At 45.9% G+C, this 15341-nt stretch overlaps 1 protein-coding gene across 1 annotated transcript in view; it reads left to right on the forward strand.

Annotated features, from left to right (window-relative positions):
* The window catches only part of IGDCC3 (immunoglobulin superfamily DCC subclass member 3), a 182390-nt gene extending 169265 nt beyond the window's left edge, over nucleotides 1-13125 (forward strand). The window contains exons 10-14 of the mRNA XM_054042149.1: nucleotides 6388-6576; nucleotides 6918-7022; nucleotides 11191-11329; nucleotides 12174-12381; nucleotides 12934-13125. Of these exons, the coding sequence (XP_053898124.1) occupies nucleotides 6388-6576; nucleotides 6918-7022; nucleotides 11191-11329; nucleotides 12174-12381; nucleotides 12934-13125 (833 nt within the window). The remainder of the gene's footprint in view (nucleotides 1-6387; nucleotides 6577-6917; nucleotides 7023-11190; nucleotides 11330-12173; nucleotides 12382-12933) is intronic.
* Nucleotides 13126-15341: the final 2216 nt, after the last annotated feature.

A 15341-nucleotide genomic window follows, 5' to 3' on the forward strand; every position in this document is an offset into this window, starting at 1 on the left:
ATGTGACATCTGTTTATTTAAGGATACACTCAGATTTTCAGTTCCTGGGGCTACCAAATGCTGAGCTCATCACACAGAAGTGATGTATTATTTCTCCGTAGCGGAGAGAACATCACGTGCGCCCTTGTACAGCTCAGCCCTAGCTTAGGGATTGACTCCAGGGCGGTTACCTGAATTGACTAGTGTTGTGCAGCACAGTCCTGTTGCAGCCATAGATCCATTGACTGGATTTATGCTGTGCAAGCGCCTCGGGCATCAAATGATTCTTATATAGGTCAGTTTTTATCTCCAGAATGATATTGTCATCTCATGGAATGGTACGTTTTATCCCCATTGTCCCGTAGAAAGGGTATGGGGAGAGAAGCATAATGTAATACACCTTCTTACATCCTCCTGTTAGCTGCACGGCTGCCTTCTGGGTCCTCCCCATGTTAGTTAAACCAGCGTAGACTCCTTTATGCTCTATTCAATTCTGTGTTCCGAATTCAGAGGTGATATATAAGATACATTTTGGTAAACAAGTGTGAGTCTAAATCTAACTAAGTAAATCCTGGTCTCTAACTCCGGGTCCCATATGTTATAACAGGGACACAACCATTGCTAAAATGTCATGTGGTGAAATGAACCGCTTTGAGATGTCACCATGAGCAGATGCTGGCCATGTGATGACATGAGACCAATAAATAAGGGCCACACTTCAACGGATGGGGTCCATCACCTCCACCTCCTCTAGGGATTCAGTTCACTAAGCTATTTTCCATTTTAGGGTAGGGCCTGGAGTTCCACCCCCTAGGCTGAGTCAAACGGCCTACCTCAAAGAGGGGAACCCAGGCCACCCCACAGTTTTGTCCTGGAGGGATCAGGAGGGAAGAAGAGTTATAGGAAAAATTACATTATTGGATTTAAAAAAAAATTATATCTACATCTTGGATGAAATGGCATATTCCAGTACAAGTTTAGTTCTGATCCATAAACAGACTCCACTGATGTGTGTACACATACGAAGCCAGGGTGTAAACAGATTTCCATTTCAATAACTTACACATCTGGATACTATCCTGGTAAGAAGCAAACTTTGATATAATTGGTTGTTTTCCGATAACAGATGTTAAGCCGGAATATCTTTATACAAATGAATGTGGAAGCCTGCTTTCTTATCGTTTTCTACTGAATGTACATGGGGATGTTCTCCTAATGTAGGTCAATGGGAAAACTCCCACTCATTGGTCCTTTCTATTGACTTACATGCAAGTCATTAGGAAAATTCATTGACTTGCCCTGACATTGCATCCCATTGGGAATCAGTGGAGATGGAATACCTTTTTGAAAGACATGATTGCATAGAAGTGTCTCAAACAACAGATTAGTTTTTGTTTTTCCATCACGACTGTACTTTTTTGGAAAAAAATGTTTAAAATGTCTGGGAAATTTCAGATCCTTCAGATATGCTGTTTTGACCGTAATGTCATAAAACAGTAAAAACCTGTGAAAGTAGCTTATTTGCTGTTGTCAAGCTTCAAATTGGCACAATTACTTTTTATCAACATTTGGAAACAAACTTACCTTTTCTGTTATACCAGGACAAGATGCCACTCAGTTCAATTAAAAACTGATACATTTAAAATCAGTTATTATTATGATTTATTCAAGTATACAATAACTTCTTGGAACTCTGTGCTAGAAGATATTGTCAAGACAAATATCTCAGTAAGCCTTGATAAAAGGTAGAGACAAGATAGCTGAGGTAAAGTCTTTTATTGGAGCAACTTCTACTGATGGAAGGTACAAGCTTTCAAGCTACACCCCACATAGTTGTTACTGGGGCATTTGATGCATTGGATGAGGTATGCCACATGTTGTGATAAGCATAGGTAGGACCCATGAACCTTGAAAGGTGTATGTTGTGAGGTGTATATTGATCTTTGTAGCAATGGAGATACGTCTGCACATTGTGCACCTGTTGTTCTAGCAGGGCCTGGTGCTGCTTTGAGTTGGTGTGTCCTGATCTGTAGGAAGTTAGCTTCTCATGATGAACTTGGCAAGTTTTGCAGGTTATTTGAAGGCCAGAAGTGAGGATTCAGGAAAGATTTCTTTCAGGATATGGTCCCCCTCAAATATGTGTTGTAACTGTTTGATGATACCTCATACGGGTTCCAATGGCTGGTGGTAGGTAACAACCAGAGGTGTGCTGTCAGTGGGTTTTTTTTTCTGTATCGAAGCAGGTTCTCATGGGATATTTAGGTAGTCCATTCCATGATGCAATCTACTTCTCTGGTGGAATGTCTTTGTTTAGTGAAGGTGGGTTTACGTGTGTTTAGGTGTATACGCTGGACTTTCTCTTTGGAGTTTCTCTGAGCATCTGGCTGTAGATAACAGATTTTTGTGGTGTGTCTGGGGTGGTTGCTGGCTCTGTGGAGGTGAGGTGGGTTTCTTGTATATAGTCATTTGTGGGGTTCCATTGTCAAAGCTAATCGTGGTGTCCTGGAAGTTGATGCTGGTGTGGAAGTGTTCTAGCACAGTGATTTTCAACCTGTGGTGCGCAGACTATGTAGTAAGATTTCCAAAGGGGTCCGACCTCCATTTGAAATTTTTTAGGGATCTGCAAATGAAAAAAGGTTGAAAACCACTGTTCTAGAGAAAGTTTGATGGATGGGTGATGGCTGTTGAAGTTGTGGTGGAAATCTATGAGGGAGTTTAGGTCTTCTGTCTGAGGAGGAAAATATCATGGCTTATCTCAGGGATATCGTTGGTCTTGTGGTGCATTTTGCCAGAAATTCTTTCTCAAGGTGGCCGATGAAGCGGTTGGCATATTGAGGAACCATCCTAGTATTCGTGGCTGCCCTCCTGGTTTGGACAACGGGTTTGCTGTTAAAAGTGAAGTTGTTATTGGTGAAGATGATTTTGGATTTCTGAGGGTTGTGCATTATCTTGTATGTGTTTGAGGCAGGCAGCGAAGCTGTTACGTTGAGGGATGTTGGGTGTATAGGGAGGTGACATCCGTGGTGGCAAGGATGGTGTTTGAGGGAGGTTGTTAAAGTTGCAGAGTTTCTTGGGGAAGGCCGTAGTGTCTTGGAGGAAGCTGCCCTTTTGTGTGGTGAGTGGTTTAAGGGGCTGCTCCGGCGGGGCGACGTGGGGTGGCTGGGGCCAGTGGGTGGCACAGGGCGGCTGGAGCCAGGTGGCCAGGCGGCCCAGGGATTAACAGTTAAGATGGGTTAACTGGTATGACTAATGCTTACGATTAACTGGTTAACATTTTACATTGCTAATCCTGATATTCCTTCAGTAAAAGTGCCCTGGCCATATATGATGGGCCTGCTTGGGTTCCCTTGTTCGTGTATCTTGGGAAGCATGTAGAAAGTCCCTTGAGTGGGTTCATGGGGGATGAGGTTGTAGGGTTTTTCTTCAAGTTGTTTTGGGAAGGATTTGACAGTATCTTTAAATTCCTGGGTGAATTGTGTTAGGAGGTCTCCTATGAGCTCTTTACAGTAGGTAGTGTCAGAGAGTTGTCTGTTAGCCTCGTTGACATAGCCATCACGATAAAGGACTATGGTGGTGTCCCCTTTGTCTTCAGGTTTGATCATTATTTGGTCGATGGATTTCAGAGACTATCTGCTTTCCTCTTGGTGGTAGAGAGATTGTTGTGGATGTAATGTTTGTTGAGGATTTCACAGAGAATTTTTTTCCTGAAGTAATCAATGTAATGATCCAGTGTGTGGTTTTGTCCTCTGGTAGCACGTCCAGTCCAATGATTCTTTTTTCTTATGATTATCAGTGGGGATGTGGTGCTTCTGGGTGGTGTCATCTTTGTTGTGAAAGAATTCCTTGAGGTGGAGTAGGTGGAAGAAGCCACCTCCAACATGCCTTACCCCTTCTGTTTTGCAGTCTGTCCCAATTTCGCTCCTTCCCCAAGTCTGTAGAAGAGCTCTGTGCAGCTCAAAAGCCTGTACCTTCCACCAACAGAAATTGGTCCAATAAAAGATATTACCTCCCCTATCTTGTCTCTCTCATATTCTGGGACCAACATGGCTACACCAGCACTGCAATAAATGGTTAGACATTTCTAAGAAAAAGAATAATGACTGTAATTAGAGCCGCTAGGATACAACTACAGGACCACCAATCCTTATTCTTTTGAGCACAGACTACTAACCAATTGGACTCAGATACTAATTTCATCCCTGTTAGGTACTTTATGGAAGATTAACACCTTTTTCAGAGGTATCTGATATTGGCTACTATTGGATACAGGATTCTGCTATAGATGGACTGTTGTCCTGTTGCAGTTTGGCAATTCCAGTGTTCCTGTAGACCAGGATTAATTGAGATCAGATTTATTCCCAAATTGTTATAGGGCTAGATTCTCTCCTGCACCCAGGGCAGGGGCAATAAGGAGCTAGGTCCAGCTCTCTGATTCTTGAAGCAAGCCCTGGACAAGCGACTTCAAGCTGCACAACTGGTTTAGAGTCCTTCAGGGACCCTAAAACCATCCAGGATTGCCATGGTGTGGCAGATCTCTGCCACTCCTCCTGCCTGACCCCAAAACACCTCCTCCCTCCCCTGGCATGCCCCCTACACCAGGTGTCAGGGGCCCACAACTGGCACATCGGCACCAGCAGGGAGCACACCCCTTTGACAAGAAAATTCTCTGCGGGCCAATTGTGGTCAGTTTGCACTTAGTGAATGGTGCAAAAGGGCCAGACACTGATTAGAGCATTTGCTCTTTCGAGTTTTGTGGTAGTCAGCAAAAGTGGGAATGACAGAGCAACACCTGGGACGTCTAAAGAAAGTTGTACACGAGAGTTTGGGAGTGAAAGGAGCACAGAGAGGAAGGGGAAAGCAAACCAAAAACCTCAGTCCAAACTGTCTCTCGTATTATGTGTTAGGCAGGCACCCATGTTAGTCTTTTCTCTAACCCTAAAACACAGCCTGGGGTTTCCATCACTTAGGAAGCCACCTTGCTTTTTAAACTGAATCAGCCATGAAAAACCCCCATGTTTAAATTACAGGGAAACTTGAACTGGGTTTGCAGACCCCTAAATCAGGCCGTCAAGCTAGGTGGGGTTGGCTCGCTCCTGGTACGTGGTCTCACTCTGGTTATCTTTGTGTTAAAACACTCACTCTGATGGGTGCAAGGAAGAAACAAATGTGGGGAAAATCTCTGCGCAACTCACCACTCCAGCCACCGGGAAGAGCATTGAGAATGGAGCCTGGGGGGCATATAGCTAGCTCTAAGCCTGCCCAATGCTCTGACTATAAATCTTTCTTTACCTCTATGGCATAAATCGTGGCCTGTGGAAAACAGGAAGAGATGCAATACCGCCAGGGGCGCTGGATGGCCCAAGTTCAGCAGCAGCCCTTGCTACACCCTGTCAGTGCCAGCCATGCAGCGGTGCCCAGTGCGTACATTGGGGGACAACCCAACCAGCTCCATCCCTTGTGGGAGTAAAGCACTCCTGCCACTAGCAGCTCCTCCCTTGTCTCCAGGGGCCTGAGCCCCAAATCCATTGATGTCAATGGAAAGACTCCTATTGACTTCACTGGGCTTTGGATCAGGCCCTGGCATCAGCATTATGGGTAAGTGGGGATAACCAAGTAAGAAAGGAGAGTCCTGCATCTCCCCTGCCCCGCAACCTCATGCATCCTTGAGATCCGGTAAGCACATCCCTTTCCAAAAAGATTATGATGAAACTGCTTGCAAGGTAGCAGCCACATAATGTAGAGAAATGTACTGCCTTGATTGAAACGACTTTGTTTTTCACTCTGATCCCCGATTCTTTCCCTTCTTTATTAACCTCTCTGTGTAATGGCCCCTGAAACACTCTGCAGAGCAGAGCCCAGACTAGCAAACGCTGCTGGAACAGTGACTGCAAGTCAGTGCAGGAAGCCTGAGAGCTCAGCCGGTTGCAGCATATTTCACTTATTGCTTTAAGACTGATGTCTCTAACTCCATCCTTCTGGTTTCTCCCTCCCTCAGGGATTAATCACTCTAAAAGGCTACCATTGCCCTGGGGGAGGAGAGGGGAATCTGGCAATTCACTTCCAATGCTCCTGCATTCCTGACCTGACCCGATGGAGCCGAGAATCAAATTGCAACAGAATCTACAAAGTAGCCTCCTAGCTTGTTGAACGGCCATGCTGAGAACAGGAAACGGTTTGAAACTCACACAACTTCTTGCAGGAATTCAGGACTATAAAAGCAGGATCTAGCCTAAGCTAATCTCGACCAAGTGAATCTTTCTATCACACCCCCTGACTCAGCAGCTACCATGAAATGCTAGGAGGGATTTCATTATTTTTCTGTGCACTGCCGATTATGTTTAGGCTACGACGGGAACAAGCATGACCCAAGTCGTGAAAAACCTCTCTCTCTCTCTCTCTCTGTTTCAGTCCCAGCAATTCCGTCCCTCTTTATTAAAGTTCTTAACAGCACCACCATCCAAGCGGTGTGGGAGCCCTCCGTCAAACTGGGCCAGCATGAAGGATTCAAACTCTACTACCGTAAAGTTCACCTATCCCACTTTACTGGCCCTATGCTCCTGCCCAGCAACATTACATCTTATAACATTACTCACTTGGGTAAGTACAGAGGAGGGCGTTAGCCACATTACGTGCCTTCGCTGAGCAAGAAAATTCCCCTTTATGTTGTCATCATAACAGAATGTCTAGAGTAATATACGACAGCTAGGAAATATATATCATGAGTGCCTAGCAAGGTTTGTTTTCCACTCCTCCCTTAGGCCCTCAGCCTGCCCCCACTGATTTAAGTGAGAGCAGGTTCAGGTCCTTATACTTACAATGACTGGCTTTTGCAATGCGTGTAAGATGTTTCTGTTTTCATGACAAATGCAGGCACAGCAAGATTAGTGTACTGTAGCTCTTTAACCTGAAATGCCCTCCTCGTGTCTTTTCTAAAATAGACCCATCAGTGGTATATGAAGTAAAACTCCTGGCATATAACCAGCATGGGGATGGAAACTCTACTGTCCGCTTTGTATCCCTTCGAGAAACTGTTGAAAGAACAGGTAAGAGGCAGAATCAGTCCAACTTGTGTACGCGATGTGAAACGTCACAACATGGGAGTGATATAGCCAGAGACGGTGAGGGTCTTACTAACACACAGTTAATTTAATAGTGCATCCAATGCTGTACGCTACTACTTCTGAGCCATCACCTTTAAGAAGCACTTTATTTTCTGCACAGCAAATAAATGTGAAGCTAGGTTGCATGGAGAAGCGGTGCCCTCTGGTGGCTAATGTGCTTAATTCCAGTTGCTTAATCTTTATGCAAGTTCATCACCCCTTTCTTTCTTTCTAAAGGAAGCAACTGGAAATAATATGGGCATGAACCGCCAACTCTGTAGCACACTCCAAACCACCATTACCGATTGTTAGTGTTGCTAGGAAGGAAAATATTCTGGATCTGGCTCCGTTCAGTCGATCTCTAGTTACAGAAAACAGTTTCCGGTACTCCTGTAACTAAATAGCAATGTTTGTCTTCTAAATTCAGATTGTACAGGCCACAAATGGAGAATGTGGCATACTGTTTGGTGGACAGGTTAGAGAGTGCACACAGTTAGCTCTCTCGCTTTCACAAGCAACAGCTGTGTATGGATGAGTGTGGTTATGTATTTGTATTATCACATCACCTAGGAGCCCCACTCATGGCTTAGGTGCTGTACAAACACAGAATCAAAAGATGGTCCCTGCCCCAAAGGCCATTCCTTTTTATCACCAACATTGTTTTAAAAGTCTTAGGGTTAAATCCTGGGAGTTCGTTCCGTATATGTGCAATTCCAACTAACTTCAGTGGGAACCCGGAACATGGATCCGAGGTCAAAATCTGGCTCTTAATAAACTCGGAGCCCAATTCTATCCTTAGTTACATTTAGATAAGTTCATTGTACTCAGGGGAGCAAGTCAGGCTTTTAGTGCTCGGACGGACCGCAGAACTGGGTGTAGTCACCAGTGTGCTGGGTGCATTAGACAGATTAGATGAGATTGTATTGATTATAGTAGTTTAAGGAGCCCATTGTTGTCCTGCTTTTCTAAATCTCCACACACTTATTGCAAGTGGGTGATAATAGCAGATAAAGAATCATTGTTTCTGGATTCAGAGTGGTAGCCGTTTTAGTCTGTATCAGCAAAAAGAACGAGGAGAACTTGTGGCACCTTAGAGACGAACAAATTTATTTGGGCATAAGCTTTCGTGGGCTAAGTGGGTTTTAGCCCACGAAAGCTTCTGCCCAAATAAATTAGTTAGTCTCTAAGGTGCCACGAGGACTCCTCGTTCTTTTTTCATTGTTTCTGGAGTGATTGCTTGGTTGTTAACAATCTGGGACACTTTTGTCCATGACAATCTCTTTCTGTCAACAAACCAAGTAAACAAGGAAATTCCTGTGAACAAGAAAATGAAGAAGAGCCTGTCTGAAACTGACAAAAGAACAGAGGCTCCGATTTGTAAAGGTATTTAGGCATTGCTCTACTTAGCGCTGCAAGACCTGAGTGACTTAGATGCTAAGTCCCATTTTCAAAAGTGATGTAGGAGCCTACTTCTCATCGGAAATCAAAATCACTGTCTAAATTGCCTAGTCCTTGCAATGCTGAGTGGAGAAGTGCCTAAATCCCTTTACAAATCTGGGCCTGAACTGAAGCCCAGATTTGACCCATCCTTTGCTCCTCTTGCTGGTGCACAGGAATGGACGTCTAGACAGTATTTGGTCCTGCATGAGGGCAGGAGACTGGACTCGATGACCTTTCGAGGTCCCTTCCAGTCCTTGAATCTATAGAGTTTTGGTTATGATCAGCTGTATTATCAGTTTCACATTGGAGGGTATCTTGGCTTTGGAAGGAGATGACTCCCCGGACTACCGTGGTTTTTGCCATCTCTCACTCCTTACTAGGATTCTGTTCCCACTGCAGGGAACTGGTCTCAGAGCAGCTGGTGGTTTTGCATCTGGTTTGTGAGCCGCAGTGATGGGTTAAGGATGCGTTTGCTGCCATAATTCTATTCTCCTGGCTCTTCCTCACCTAGACTAGACTCCTCTCTGGGCCCTGTATTCAGAGGCACTGACCACTTGCGGCTTCCATTGCTTTCCGTTGGAATTGTGGGCGAGAGCATCTCTGAAAATCAGGTTTCAAATAATTGTAACCTAGTTCTTTGGAGGGCATCTATGTTTGGTAGGAAGCAAGAAAGAGACTGAATGCATCAGTGCTTTAGTTACCTGGAGGCAACAGGATTCTCCTCTTGGGGGAATCTTTAATTGCTCACACCTTTTGTGTTCTTGTATGTGTTGAAAAATACCCTGGTGCTTTGGGAGTCATTTTCACCAGACGTCCAATGGGAATATCTTCAAAACATAGATTGTTATTCATACTGTCCCTTTAATGTAGTAAACATTCATCTCTGTTGGAAGTACAGATAAGTCCATCCGCTCTGTTCTAATACTTAGCCTTTGGTTTGGGGGATACCACTGAATAAGGTATTATGAACTGCTCTGGCTGGTTGCATTTTTCCTTCAGTGTAATTCCCATCATACCTCTGACACAGAGAAAATGCAAAGTTTACAGATCCCCAGGCAGGAAGGCAAAATAATTGTATGTTATCCTTTCACTTCTCATCCGAGCGCAGCATTAGAGATCAGAGATGCAGGCTCTACTTTTAAAGGAAATTGCTGGTCTCCGGAGACTAGGCTGAAAGCTTTTGTTACCATGTAGCAGAACTGCCCGACTGCAGCAAAATCTTAGGAATTGGTTCAGTTGAAAGTCCCTGCCAGCCCCTCCAGCACAAAGGGCCGGGGGGAGACGCTGGCCTGTAAATAGCTAACTGCGATAGGGGGGGTGTATTTGGGGAGAGCGCGTCGCTATCGGGGAAAGCTGTTGCGGGGCTGTTGTTTTTTCTCAGCTAGCTTTAGCCTGTAGTTGAATAGGCGCACTCGGTACCTCGGATGTTCTCGATACAGATCACGGCGAGGGGATAACGTACGGTTTGCAAGAGTGTTCAGCTGGCAGCCTGCTGCAGCCATCGACCTGCAGTCTGAATAAAACAAATATTAGGCTTGGCAGCCTGATCCCATTTCATTCATTAAATAATGGTGTCCAGTGCTAGCCCTGGGTGTTACCATGGATATCGGTTGATTGATCTGGGGACATTACAATGAAAGACTGTCAGCAACAGCTGGCACAGATGAGAGACAGCCCCGCCTCCACACCCCTCATCTGGTGCTGAATAAATACCCTCTGGCTCCGGGCCCGACGGAAGAGAGCGCCACGGCGAACGAGCACATCTTACGCCAAGTCCTAAAGAGCCACCCGCCGGGCTGTGGGGAGCCGGTTCCAGAGCAAAGAGCCCGTGCCAGCGGGGTCCTGCTGGTCACAGCCCGGAGTCCAGCTCTGAGGGCAGCCGTCAGGGCCCCCTCACTGGTGGCCATTGCTGTAGTGGGGCGTTAAGGAGAGCAAGGGAGTCGCATTGCCAGCAAAGCTGTGGGGAGGCACCCCCTCATAGTACAGTGAGGCCCCTCTTGCCCCCCAAACATTCCCTCCCTCCCTGACCCTTGCAAACCTCCCTCTCCCCCACAGCTCCCTCCCCTCTCCCAAAGGCTCCCCTCCTCTACTTTTCCCACCTTCCAACAAACACCCCCCACCCCTCCTCTCCCTAAAACACCCTCTACCCCTCCCTCCAACACCCCCACCCAAGCCTTCCCTTCCCCAAATACTCCTCAGCCCTCCCCTCTCCCACCCAACCCTTGTCCTCCCCTCCAGGCTGCTGGTTCTATAGCTCATTCCCCCGAAGCGCCTTCCACGCTCATTTTCCCCACCCCGGCTCCCCTTCAGGGAGGGGGAAAAGAGGAGCTGCTGCTGGGCTGGGATCAGTCTCTTCCCTGGAGCTGGCTCAGCCCCCACCATCCCCCAGTTGGGCTCCCCCTGCTCTGCACTCTCAGCCTGGGGGGCAATGGGGAGGGAGCTGTTCCAGGTCCTGATAGCAGGGGGAACAGAGCAGCCCCCTAGTCACTGTGACTGCGGCTGTCTCCTCCTTCCTTCTCCAACTAGGCCCAGGAAGGAGAGACAGCCTCTGAGCTACTCAAGAACATGGCCTGATGCTGGGCTTCCCACCCCAGCACATGCTGCAGCGCTTCCGTGTCTAGGCGGCTAAAACCCCAGTGACTAACTCCCTTTTCGCTGCTTCTCCTCACAGTGTTGAATCCCCCGTGTGACTGCATGAAAGATGAGCAAAATAATAAGACCTCCACCACGGGGATCATCATTGGGATCCACATTGGAGTCACGTGCATTATATTCTGTGTCCTGTTCCTCATGTGTGGATACAGAGGAAGGTACGGTTCTCTCCCCACACCGGCCGGGTGACACGAATACACTATCTACTTGTATTGTGCCGTTTGCTTTGCGCCGGTGGTTCTCAAGCTGTTCGAAGGGTTCTCAGACTCAACCGCGTTGCAGTAGCATGAATGTCTCGTGGACCACCTCCCATTTGTGAGTCCACAGGCCAGGCCATGGTCACACTTGTGATTGCAGGGTCCACTTCTCCTTCCATTGGTGATTGTGCCCCTCCCCGTGGGATTGTATAACATCCCTGTCGCTGGTACAGTAATCGCTTACCTTGGCTCTGATCAAAGACCAGTTAAGTCAATAGGAGTCTTTCCATTGGCTCCAAAGGGTCTTGGATTAGACCTGAAGTGCATAAGAGTTGTGGGTGCTCACTTTATCGTAAGCAAAGCTGTGCGGCCACATCCGGCAAGAGGCTTTTGATGTCAATCCAGCACCGCCCCCTCTACAAAACGTATTAAAAGACAGTTACACTAACTACCCTACATGGGGCAACAGCTGAGGTGGCACACGTGGTGGACACATCCGCAGGGAGATCTGCTTTGAAAGCTGTGTCAGAGAATTGGGTTATAAGGAGGAGCGAGAGAACATGGCGCACCGATAAGTGTGGAGGGGGTTTTGGGTGTCAGGGGGAGGAGAGGCGGAGACAAAGACTAGAATTGTGACTTCTCTCGGCTTCTCTCTGAACCTAGCTCCTGTTTTGGGAGGTTGTATATGAGCATAGAATTCACTGTAAGATGTGAACGGCGAGGTGTGTCCAGGCCCACATAAAGGGGCAGCATGCAGTGCTGGGAGGTGGTACACTTTCAGTTTCCTCCCCTCTCGGTTTTCCAGACTGCTGATGTGTAAAAACGTCCAGGAACAGCTGTCAACTCCCCAGATCCCGAGGAGTCAGAGGAACACCACAGGCCTGGTTCTGAATGGAGCCACTCGGAGGGACAGGGATGACCTGGACATGAATGGGAAGCAACTGGAGATGAACGAACTGGAAAGGTTGTTTCTAGCATTGCCTTCCCAGGATCAACAGGATAAGGGAATAATGGTAAGGGTCCTGCCTTGACATTAATCATGGGATTTACGGACACTCTCCTCTTTCCAACACACTCCTCTCCCCTTGTTATGTGGAGAGATTTATAGGCTTAATTCCCTTCCATGCATTGAAAATATAGATCCGCTAAGCACTAATGTTTAATCCATTCCACACTGGGAGAGTGTGTGTCTTTGTCCCCCGCTAGTGGTTAGTTCATATAAGAGGTTAAGAGTCTACTACAGCTGCTGGCTAGAGGAATTATTCTTTTATCACAAGTGATAGAGGCTCCTGCTTTTAGCACTGACGGTCTCAAGTTTGAACCCCATTGTCACCCCAAACGGGGTTGGTTACGAATGTACAACTTCATAGTGGTAGCCCACAAACAATCCTTATTCCTGGCAGATGGGGTAGATTTTAAACTGTAGATGTTAAGGACATCTATGTAAGATGTGCATATTCGTTCCTGGATGAGCCATGTCATTTCTAAGAAGCCCAGCATCTTGGTAGTGATAGCCAAATGCAACAATTATTGTCTTTGTAATGGGGTGTTTTGTCTCCTCTCAGCCAGATCACGTCCCACCTGACTCACATGATGAGACTCAGATATCTACCCTTCCACTGGATGAATTCAGCATTATAGAAGAACAACTCGATCCCCCAGCCAAAAGTCTGGCGCCTGATGATCAGGGTGGACCGCTACACAACTTTAGCCAGGAAGTCCCAGCTTTGAAACATAGTCCCACCAATGAAGGATAATTGCCAAGTCTCTAAGCCTCTTGTAGGACTCACCAAGAACCATTTCCATGTCTGGTGATGTCTTTACAATGATTCGTCAATCTCAGGTCAATTTAAGATTTCTACAGTCTGGGTTTTTTTTTTTTTTTTGCTTTATTATTTCTTTTATATCGATATACTGCTTTTTTGAAGCGCTATGAAGTTTATCTTCCTGACCTGTCTCAGGCCTCTTTGTGCATTTCTTCCTACAATTGCATTATCAAGACTGGTCATGATTGTTTTTCCCATGGCTGCTAGGTAACAGACTTTACAAATTCTCCAGTCTCTATCAATGATGGAATATGGCGGAGCCTTGTTCCCTTGGCATCCCAGCCCATGTTCCCCATTAGCAGCTTTAGGAGTACTTTGTGATCTATTTTTTATTTCATGATGACTGGATTAAGATGAATCCTTCTAACTTGACTCCAAAAATTCAGGCCGGGAAAGGCCACCTCTCCATGGATTTGATGATTTTGTACACTTTCTCTATTTCTCAGGATGCTTTTTTGGTGATTGACTATAAATAAGAAAAAAAAATATGTGTCAAAAGAGGCCTGCATGAGGGCTACTGAAAGACTTGGACAAACATCCCGAGTAGACTCAGAACCTACCTCAACCGGAATGAATGTCTTCGGGGAAGCAGCAAATATCTGTGTCTTCCTTTGTTTTCAAAACAAGTAGCGTAGCACTTGGTCTGCATAAGCTTGGTACTACCTCAGAAGTCATGCTCCATATCTGCCATGGTGTTGTCCTTTTTTTGTGTCGTCGTCATTCTGATGTAAAGCACTTCCAAACCTTGAAAGCAATGTTCTACCTCAAGTTTTATATAGAAGTTCATTCGTTTGTGTCGTCAAACCTGCTCCTCCTTCATCTGACTGTTCTGCTCTGCTCCAGTGAAACCTGTTCAAAGACAAATGAAAGGGCAGTGTGTTTGCGTTAAGTAGCGATTGTGGTGACATTTCGTTAGTGTTAAAAGCTTTACATTTAGCCAAGTCATAGTGCTTGTGTTTGGTTTTGTGTGACGGAGTTTTATATGATGGTTCTACTTTAACGACTGTTAGAGCTGTAGCAGGTCTACCACCACTAGTAACCTAAAGAGAGTCTTCACCTGCCACATTAGGGCCAAACTGGACCCTGGAGTACAGGTGAGCTGTTCCCAATTGCTCCTTCAAACCAGTGAACCCGCCCATTTTCTAAGGATTGTGGGCTTGAACCTACAAGAAAGTAAGCAGTCTGGTTTTGGCCCAACAAAGTCAATGCTTAGCCAAGAACTAAGCATGCGTCTTTTGCTGAATTAGGATCAGAGTGCTCAGCTCCATGCAGGATCCAGCCCCGAGGGAATATCCAGTTTGTCTAATTAGAGTTCCAGTCTGACACATTATGGGACATCAGCTGGATAGATTAGAACTACAGCACCTACCCATATGCACGTTCCCATCTTCACTCAGAACCCTCAGGTTCTACCATTGGCTACCTGTAATAACACACTCCCAGCGGAGATAATGGCACTTGTTGTATACTGGAGATGCTTGGCTTTTCAGCCTCATTCCTCACGCATACAAGGAGGTGCCTGATTATTTCACAATGACTGACACATCCTCTGTCGTGTGTTAAATGCCTCAGGGAAGTGCTTTGTGAAAGATAAGTCTATTTTGACCCCTTTCTCCCTCTTTGGGGGCTAAATACATATTTCTAAAAGATGCATTTTCTTTATTAGCTTTATTTCTTTTCAGCCATAGTGTGTCACTTCTTACTTTTGAATGAAAAACCCGCTTAAACTTGAAACTTAAAAAGCACGTCCGAATGTTCAAGGGTACAGCTGGCTGGATGAGCTGCCTACCCTAGTATGTCACCTTTCTGAGTGGAAAGATGGCCTGGTGTGGTGGAATGGCCACTAGACTATTTCATTAACACCTCACTGGGAAGAACATTGGTTGTTTTGAAAGGAAAGGGGGAATTTTTTTATTAATATAGAAAAAAATGGAAAAAATAAAGTGAGAGGCAACATGTGTATATATATTTAAAGCAGAGAGGACAAAATCTGAGATCCTTTACTCAGTGTGTAGTCACTCAAACTCCCATTAGCTTCAGTGAGAACTGTGTCTGAGAAAAGCCATTTTCTGAAGGCCTAAACAAGTTACTAAGGCCTTGTCTACACTACAGGGGAAATCCGATCTAAGCTATGCAATTTGAGTTAC

This window comes from Malaclemys terrapin, chromosome 10, assembly GCF_027887155.1.
Source record: "Malaclemys terrapin pileata isolate rMalTer1 chromosome 10, rMalTer1.hap1, whole genome shotgun sequence".
Classification (NCBI taxonomy): domain Eukaryota; kingdom Metazoa; phylum Chordata; order Testudines; family Emydidae; genus Malaclemys; species Malaclemys terrapin.